Here is a 9156-nt window from a genome sequence, read left to right as displayed (position 1 = left end):
AGAGCAACTCTAAAAGTGCTGAAATGAGAGGATCAAAACGAATAACATTAAAAATAGATTTACTGCGGTCAAGACACTGCCCATGACTCATCACATAAAATCGGCTCACCGTTCCAAGAAAGGTGATGCCGACCCCTAGGTCGTTGTCAAAAGAAGCTGTAAGAAATGGCCCCAAGTGCCTAACTCCCGCCGCTGCCGAAGATGGGCGTCTTGCTGTAGGCCAAGAACGGTCAACTCTGTGGGTTATTTCCAGATTTGGAGGCTTAAACTGGCTCCTTGCCCGCCAGCTGCCTCTCAGCTGCGGCATATGTTCAGGGAAATAAAACTGTTTTCGTAATGAATCAAACAATTTCAAAGTGATGCAACAAGGCGGGGTGGGATAGGTCACCAGGTCACCGGTGCCAGCCACCTTGAGGCCAGCCCCAGCTGGACCCTCGAGTGTCATTGGTAACAAGGACTTTTTAGAGAGGAGCACTTTTTCAAACTGAGATTGGGCCACATTTTCCCTGACAAATTAGGGACCATCCACTGGTTTCGAGTGACTTACCCCATGGCCCTTGGCATGCGGTGTTGTCCAGGGTAGTCTGGCTTAGGGGCCAGCCCCAAACCCGAGCTGTGCTCTCTGCTGGGATTCCGACAGACCTGGGCCTGTCTGGGGTCCTGACCAGGCGGGTTGCTCTGAGAGACTGTGGAGCCCCCTGTCTGAGCCTCATCCTGAGAGGAGATGGATTGGGCCTGAACCCTCAATCAATGAGGGGGTCAGCGAAGGTTCCTATTGGGAGTGCCGTGGCTGCCCCAGGCTCAGCCCCGTGGGCTCCTGCATGAGGCCTGAGGCGGGGGCCGGAAGCTGCCTCAGGCTGAGACCCAAGACAAAGATCTGAGTGCAAGTGGTTTATGTGGGTGGTGACACCAGGGGGCACCCAGGTGTGTATGGAGGGAATAGGAGATGTGACAGGTCAGGACAGGCAGTCAAGGAAGGGCCCAATAATGAGTGGGTTTGTACTGTGGGCAACGGAGGCCCAATCCTACTGACCTCTGCGAGACCGTGTGGAGCGGGCCTTGCTGTCCCACCTGAGGGTCGTACATCCCCTAACTAAAATCCATCACTGGCTGAGGGCTATTCTGAGGGACCAACACCTGATACTTCCTTGTAGGCCTCAGAAGGTAGGGGGTCCTCGGAGGGAGGTGAAGGTGCTGGCAGGTACTGGAAGAGTGTCGGGGAGTACAGGGAAGTCTCCAACAGCGTCCGCAGCACAGCTCAGTAGACACAGAGGTGAACAGCGTTTATGCCAGGAAGTGGGTACGCCCCTTCTGCTGGGCCTGTCCAGGGGGCGGGGGGCGGGGCGGCAGGTCAGGCCAATCTTATCAGGGGTTGAGCTGAGTTTGGATTTTGCTGTTGCTGTGGTTGCGTCAGCGCACCACCGGCTTCACCGTAGAGCCCGATTTTTCTCGGTATCTGCTCCACCCCGACGTCAGGGTTCCATTCTGTGTGTGTGTCTTGGAGAGGGTCTCTCTCTACTCCTGCGGTGGCGCTGGCATTCTCCGTGGTCCTGTCCAGCCAGTCTGGGGAGGCCACTGGGCCTGGGCCTGGCAGTGGGGTTTTCTCAATAGCCCTGCCCCTCTCCCGGTGGTGGGTGGGTTCTGAATACAGGCCCAGAAAGTTTTTGCACCTGTCTTAGGGGTTCTCGTTTTTTTTCTTACCCATCTGTGCTCCGGAAGGGGCGGGGAGTGGTTACAGGCTTCCCTGTCCTTCCCCCAGCAGCAAAAGGCTCTTGTTTCCTGGGGGAGAAGGAAGGTGGGAGCCGAGGCTCCGCTCCCTGTCTTGCTTCAGTGAGGGGAGTTTTCTCTGGGTTTCTTTCTGCCCCTCATCTTTCTTCGGAGCACCCAGTAGGTCCTTCGAAAACTATAGACCACTTTTGTCTCTATAGCTCTCCAGGGTTCCACATGCTCACAGCAGCCCCTGCTTGGCCTTGAGCAGTCAAGACTTTTAGCTGAATTCTCACCTGCAGGCACTGCAGCCCCACCTCCCTCCCACGCTCTGCCCCAGGTGGCTCAGAGCTCTCCTGGGGGGCACTGAATTTCCTGAGAGTTCCGGCCATCTGGTAGCCCTGCTACTTCAGCTCTCTTAGGGGTTTAAGAAAAGTTATGCTTTTGTAGGCTGTCTGGCTTTTTCTTGTTGTGGGGTGGGAGTGATGCTCTCTCCAGCTTTTTACATCCTAAGCAGCACTTCCTGACCGCTGACTTGTCTACTGAATGCAGCGTGTGCATCCTGGAGGTCTCCTTAAGATGGCCGGCTGGGGTGTAAGCAGAAGTTTTAGCACTTCTATTTCTATTTATTTTACAGCTCATCCTAAAAACAAAACAAAACGAAACACACACACACACACACACACACACAAACACAAACAAACAAAAAACTCCAGAGAATGATACCTCTTTGGCAGAAACGAGACCGCATCCTGCAGGTGCACGGAGACTCAGAGACACACAAGAGTGCTTGCCATCAGGGTAGGAGCTGGTGAATGTCAGTTCCCTTTCGATTTCCAGACATAGCATAGTGACATTCCTGATTCAGTCTCCACCCCCTGAAGTGCCAGACCCCACTGTAACGTTTGGCATAGGGTACCGTCCTGGTGGTTCACTTGCCAGCCTCCCCACAAAAATATTGCGGTTAGGCAGGGAAGGCTGGTGTCTTCTCATCTCTGGATGTCTAGTGCCCATTCAGGAGGAAGGGCGAAGGGCCCTGGCATCAGTGGCTCAATAGGTATTCTGGCTACCTCTCACCTTGGCCTCCCGACAGGAACCTCTGTCAACCCCATCACTGAATGAGGGGTACACTGAGGCCCACAGAAGGCCCATGAATGGCCCCGGGGTTATATAGCCCACCCCTTGTAAGACTAGGACCAACCAAAGCCTCTGACGACCGATTCTGTGCTCGATCAGCCCACCACCCCTCTCTGACCCTCCATGACCAGGCAGGTGGGAAGAACCGCCGATTCACGACTCCCCAGCCCGGGGTGCAAGGGGCGAAGAAGAAGAGGCACATCTGCACAGGAGCTTTATTTCACACGCTTCTCTGACCCGAGTGGGAGTTTTGCAGGTTGAACTTGAGATTTCTCCTGGTCCCCTTTAGCCCTGGGTCCAGCTGAGGGAGAGGAAGGTGGTACCTTTTTTAAATTTCCGAGCAAGGCCCCAAAAACTGACCCAGTGGAGGCCAGGAGGATGTTGGATGACGTAGAGAGTCCGGCTGCCCCTAGGGAAGAGACAGAGGGTGAGCGTGGGGACCGTGCAGTGGCCAGTTCCCAGGGCCCAGAGATCCCACCTGGATCCCTCCTCCAGGTCCTGAAACCACAAAGGCTCTGCTCTGGGTAGAGAATGCTGGAGGCAGCAGAGAGAGAGAGCGAGGAAGGGGGGCGGGAGAGAAAAGAGACAGGGTGAATTCATGGGAAGTGGGAGACAGAGGAGAGTCGGCCACAAACTCTTGAGAGCTGTGGGTCTCCCTACTTTACACAGGAGGTCACTGAGGCCCAGAGAGGTGAGGGGACCTGCCTAGACCGACCACCCAGTTGTCAGATTTGGGTAGAACTGAACCCAGAGCTCAAACATCACTCACCCCGGGCTCCTTCCCTTCCTCTCCTTCCCAGAACCCCCTCAACCCTCCACTTCTACCCCAAACCTCACCCAGAAGCGGGCAGCAAGAGGACAGTGAGGGAGAGACAAAGGACTAGGGACACTGAGGACCACGGAACTGGAGGGAGAGCACAGGCCCTCCCTCGGGCTGAGCCTCTGGGCTGAATTTTCTTCTGGCTCTGGTCCACCTCCCGCAACCCTCCTGGCCAGGACGCTTACCCACAGACTGTAGAGTGGCCACCAGGCTGCCAGCCGGAACTCCGCCCCCGTTGGCGATGGCAGCAGCTGACATCATCTTGGCCGCTAAGGAAGAGGCCGCAATCCCTGCCCCGGTGAAGCCGGCCATGCTCAGCACCGCGGGCACAGCCCCCACGGCCACGACTGCGGGGAAGAGGCACTAGGTCGGAGGGTGGGCTCCAGAAGCGGACCCCCTTAGGAATTCCGTGACAGTTTCTGGGGAGTCTGCTCCGAGCTTGGAGAAGGGTGCCGAGATACAGAAAAGGGTGCGCAGCGCGGAGCCAGCTTGGGGCAGAGACGTCATGGGAGGTCCAGGCATAGTCAGCTCTCTAACTTGCTGGGTGACGCTGGGGAGTTCACTACCCCTCACTGAGCCCCAGGGGCGTGTGTGTGTGTTGTGTAAATGTGGGGGGCGAGACAAACCATTGCAGTTTTTAGCAGCACCCCCCTTTCAAGTGCACTCCTCTCTGCACGCTCATCATCTATCAGGACTACAGGAGCCGCTGGGTGGGGGTCCAGGTGGCCTCTTCCGCCAGGGCATCGTGAGCATCTGCCCCTCAGTCTCCAGAGGGCTCCGGGAGGGGAGGGTGGGGCTGAGCCAGCCCTCGTAACCCTCTCCCCCCGCGCAGTGCCGCGTCTCTAAGGTCTCCCGCCATCTCGGGGTGAGGGGCCCCGCGAAGGCCTGGCGGTGGAGGGGATCCAGGTAACTCACCTCCTCCGATTACAGCAGCAGCCGCCCGCTCTAGGGAGACAGAGAGGGGGGTGGGGGACAGTTAGTTGGTTGAGGGACTGAGGGAGAGAAGCGACTCCTCTGGCCCTTCGTGGGTCGGGGTTGGGGTCGGGGAGGCTCGCCCCCGGCCCAGGCTGCCATCCCGGTGGGACAGCGCGACTCACTCATCATGGTGAGGCCCTCCTGGTCCCAGCTCAGCTCAAGAAATGACTGCGCTCCGTGGGGTGTTTCTTCCCCCAGCGAACCAATGGGGACACGGCCCGCCCCTCGCAGCGGCTCCTGGGTCCTGCAACAGGCAGGACGCGCCTTGCACCCGCCAGCTCGCTTAGATCGCCCTGCGCATGTGCCATATAGTTCAGTGTATCGGCTCCCCTTTTTAAGAGTTGGAATTCTCTGTCAGTTTTGCTCTTGTAAGTTATCAGGGCAGGAGGTGTTTACGTCACGGTGCACAAGGGTTTTCTGATAATATTTTCCTGTAGGTAGAATTGCTGCGTCAAGAACTATGCATTTGTCATGGCGCTTGATATGACTGTTAGGTTGCTCTCCAAAAATATCGTATTGTTTTACACTCCCCCCAAAAGTATGTGGGAGGATCTACTTTGCTCTACTAGAAATTAGCTTTGTCATTAAAAAACAAAAAACAAAAAAAAAACTTTGCTGACGAAGGGTGAAAATGGTGACTTATTTTAATTTTTTTTTTTTTACTTCTAATGAGGTTAAACAATTTTTAAGTTTATTATGCTTATTCAGTCCTTATTTTGTGAATTGTCTTATTGTACTCATTGACCTTTTTTTCCACTGAAGTATTTGTTTTCCCTTACAAATGTATTGGAATTTGTCATATATTAACTATCTTAATCCATTTTCACAGATGTTGCCAAATTTTGTTTCCAGCTCATCACGGTCTTTTTTTTTTTTTTTTTTTTTTTTTTTTTTTTTTTAAACACAGAAAGGTTTTAACACTTATGGAAATTTGCCAGTGTTTTAGTTTATTGTTTTTGTCTTCATGTGCCTAAAAAGGTCCCTTCTACTAGTTATTAGATACGTCATCACCTGTATTTTCTTTAGGTTCTTCTGAGATTTCAGTTTTTAAAATTAACTTTTTAATCAACTGAGAGTTTAGTTTGGTACATATAGGGTGCTTTACATGTCTGTATATGTCTTAGGCAATTGTTCCAACAACACCATTTATTATTTTTCAATTTTTCTTTGCTTTGAAATTCCATCTTTATGTTCAAAATTTATATCCTAGTATCTACACTTAGTTTGAAGCTATCTCTTCAGGCAACAATATTACACTGTTATAATGTTTATAAATCTAATATTTAATATCTGACTGTCCTATTTCGTTTTAGGTTTTAAAACTCTTCTAGCTTTTCCTACCTATTAATTCTTAAGATGAACTTTTAAAATATTTTTTCAATTCCCAAAGTAAAAAATTCTTTGCTATTTTGATTGAAATAGAGCTAAATTTTTGAATAAATATTTAAGGAGCGACATCTTTACGAAAGCTATTCCTTACATCCATGAACATGATAAGTTTTTCTTTTTATTCAAAAATGTTTTTATAGTCCTTGGTAAAATGTTGTAGTTGTCTTCATGTAACGAGTACATATTTTTAAATAAACTTTATTTTTTAAGGATGCTCTTGGCTCATTTAGTCTATTTCTCGTCCCAGTCCTAGAATTGGAATCCTGATTTCTTTTATTAGAACATGGTATTGACTTCAACACCTGCATGCTAGGTGTGCTCATTGCTATTGGGGCGTTATTGCTTCTAGGCCCTCTCAGCTACTGAGCAAGGAAATAGATATTTGTGTAACCCATGTATATACACATACCTATAAAAATTTTTATTTGTAAGTACCTGTATGGATGTTGAGCCAAACATGAGTTCACATTGATGTCTCCAACTCTAATCCATCATCACATGGGCCATTCTAGCCTCCTCCCTCTCTTATCTGTTAATTCCTACTCCAATAGAGAAAAACATGGGCCCCTTCACCTGTCAGCCATTTCTTAATTGTTCAATTTCAGTATACAGCATGGCAGTATCAGAACTACTAATACAAGGCTACATATTTTTTGTGAAGCTTAAAAATACTTTGAAATAGTCTCTACTATCTTGAAATAGGATTCACACATAATAATATCTAGTTATGCACAATATACCACCGAAATTATAGTATACAAGAGCAATAAAAGGTTATTTACAATAAAAAGTGTGTATTTCAATATGTATATGCTCAAGCACTATTATACCAGAAGATATAATGAATCAGTTGCTTGTATTCATTTAAGTTTAGATTTAAGATAAAATAATATTCAACTGAAAATTAGTAATTGTTTTGTTGTATTTTATTATTTGAAACAAGGGCTTAAGAAATGTATCTATATTTCCCTATCCATATATTTATATCTAATCACCATGAATGTGGCAGCTGATTCAAGTACCCAAGAATGACATTGCTACTGGCAACACGATTTTCTGAAATGATCAATAACTCTTGGTAAATGTCAGAACATATCAAAGTACAATTTCTCTCTGATTTTCAAGATAATTGCAATGCCTGGAAAATCTAATCTATATCGAAACTATGCAAAAAACCCATGGAAAACGTGGTGAAGTTCTAGGTTCAGGTAATTATGAATTCTTTTGCTTACGTGAAGGGACCTTTGAAATTTGTACAGGGTAACTTTTAGTCGTATGGGACTGTTCTGCATATTTCAGGATGTCAGGCATCCCTGGGTCCTAGTACTAAATTCTAGAGCATCCCTCCATCACTTTGACTACAAAAAACATGTCATCGAATTTTGAAAATGTCCCCTAGGGGGCAGTACCGCCTCTGTTAAAAACAACCATCTTAGAAGATAACTTTAAAAACCTAGGAATGTTTATAATTATTTAAAAGAGAAAATAAAATATAAAACCAATGATATTCATATTTTGACATTTGTTTCAAGAATAATTTTTGAGTATTGAATATTTTACTTGTGCATAATAATTTGGTATATGTGACAGATTAGAATTATGATTCTAATTTTAATGGTGTACTTTAGTAAGAGATTTAATCTTGTGATTATAAAGATGAAACATTAGATTTTTAAACCAATTTTGTAGATAATGTTAAAAAATTAAAAATTGTATATTTATTCATTAGATTTATAAGATTTGCCAGTGTTCATGGGAAGGGTTTGCTTGTTAGAAACAAATGCAGTGTTTAAAAATAAAATTGATTATATATATAAACCTAAAAAAAAACTGGTTATGTGACTATATATACAACCTAAAATATTTACAGGATTTGATTAACTGGGTTGTAAATATCCTCTTAGGTTTATACATAGGATATTGAAGTTTTAATTAAACCTAAAAAGTTAAGGATATTAGCATTTAATTTTTATTTGGAAAATTTCAATGTTAATTTTTTAAAAATTATTATTATTATTATTTATGCCTACAGCACCTGGTCTTCCTAGGTGGTCTCCCATCCAAGTACTAACCAAGCCTGGCCCTGCTTAGCTTCAGAGATCAGACATCGGGCTTGTTCAGGGTGGCAAGGCCATAGACCATAGACTGTGGATCCACTGGGGCACAAACCCAGGACCTCCTGCGCGTAAAGCAGACGTGCTAACTGCTACACTATGGAATCACATCCTTAATGTTAATTAAAAAACCCAAACCATGAATAGACTTTACTGTTTATAAAAGCTGTTTTCAAAGATAACCTAAAATTCAAATATAAACCGGCCATGTTATTAGTCTCTCCTGAGTATTGCCAACTGTATCATTTCTGATTTTCTGGAAGCTGCAAATAAAAACCGTAAGCGTAAACCAAACACAAAAAAGCACTTAAGCATAAGGGAAAAGGTTATTAATTTTAATACATTAAAATTAAGAAGCGCTATTCAACAAAGACACCATGAGAATGAAAATTTAAACCACACAGTGGGAAAAAACATTTGTCACAAACATAACCAACAAAAGACTGATATCTGGAATACATATATTACTCCTACAAATCAATAAAAAGGCAAACCAGTAGAAAAATATGCAAGGGATTTAAGAAACCACAAAATGAGGCTATTCAAATAACCAGTACATATATGAAAAGACACACAATCTCACTGAGAATCAGGAAATAGAAATTAAAACCACAATATGAGAAGTTCTGCCTCTGGCTAAGATGTAGAGGAATGTGAAAAACAAGAAATCAATGAATAAACAATATATATATTTTTTTTTTCTTTGAAGCTGGTGATGACAACTATTCTGTTATGGGACAGAGAACAAACATTAGGTCACTTATAGTCTCTATAGCATATTCTTCTCCTCCTTCTTTATTCTTTAAAAATGTAAAAGCCATTTTTATTTCACGATCTGTACAAAAACAGATTGTGAGCTGGATTTGGCCTGTGAGCTATAGTTGGCCAACCCCTGCTTTAAAGTCATTAAAGAGCTGTTGACACAGAAATATAAAATAACTAACTCCATAGAAATAAGTCTTTCCTAGATACAGTGTCCAGGATCAAAAAAATACATATATATATATAAGATAT

The 9156-nt window shown here is 45.5% G+C and overlaps 1 protein-coding gene and 1 pseudogene across 2 annotated transcripts; both read right to left on the bottom strand.

The window, feature by feature from the left end:
• Window positions 1-1081: 1081 nt before the first annotated feature.
• IFI27L2 (interferon alpha inducible protein 27 like 2) lies at window positions 1082-4899 on the bottom strand. 2 transcript variants are annotated; one of them, XM_023522960.1, is made up of 5 exons: window positions 4762-4899; window positions 4580-4609; window positions 3850-4011; window positions 3168-3253; window positions 1082-2350 (listed from the first exon to the last, which is right to left on the bottom strand). In XM_023522960.1, exons 1-5 carry the CDS (start codon window positions 4766-4768, stop codon window positions 2339-2341), a joined length of 297 nt encoding a protein of 98 aa, XP_023378728.1. In that variant the 5' UTR covers window positions 4769-4899; the 3' UTR covers window positions 1082-2338. The 2 variants fall into 2 exon arrangements, with proteins under 2 accessions (XP_023378728.1, XP_011377910.1); XM_011379608.2 differs by lacking the exon at window positions 1082-2350 and having other exon boundaries at window positions 3044-3253; window positions 4762-4892.
• Window positions 4900-8051: 3152 nt separating this feature from the next.
• On the bottom strand, window positions 8052-8167 carry LOC111731369 (annotated as a pseudogene).
• Between the last annotated feature and the right edge of the window lie 989 nt (window positions 8168-9156).

This window comes from Pteropus vampyrus, unplaced genomic scaffold, assembly GCF_000151845.1.
Source record: "Pteropus vampyrus isolate Shadow unplaced genomic scaffold, Pvam_2.0 Scaffold367, whole genome shotgun sequence".
In the NCBI taxonomy this organism is placed as follows: domain Eukaryota; kingdom Metazoa; phylum Chordata; class Mammalia; order Chiroptera; family Pteropodidae; genus Pteropus; species Pteropus vampyrus.
This window is presented reverse-complemented; position numbering and strand designations above follow the sequence as displayed.

What these genes read in the sequence shown, in the direction of transcription:
- IFI27L2 (XM_011379608.2), bottom strand. An exon ending in TGCTGCTGTAATCGGAGGAG is followed by an intron (nt 4,012 to 4,579) that starts GTGAGTTACCTG and finishes TCTTCCCCGCAG; the next exon opens with TCGTGGCCGTGGGGGCTGTG. An exon ending in GGCCACTCTACAGTCTGTGG is followed by an intron (nt 3,254 to 3,849) that starts GTAAGCGTCCTG and finishes TCTCTTCCCTAG; the next exon opens with GGGCAGCCGGACTCTCTACG.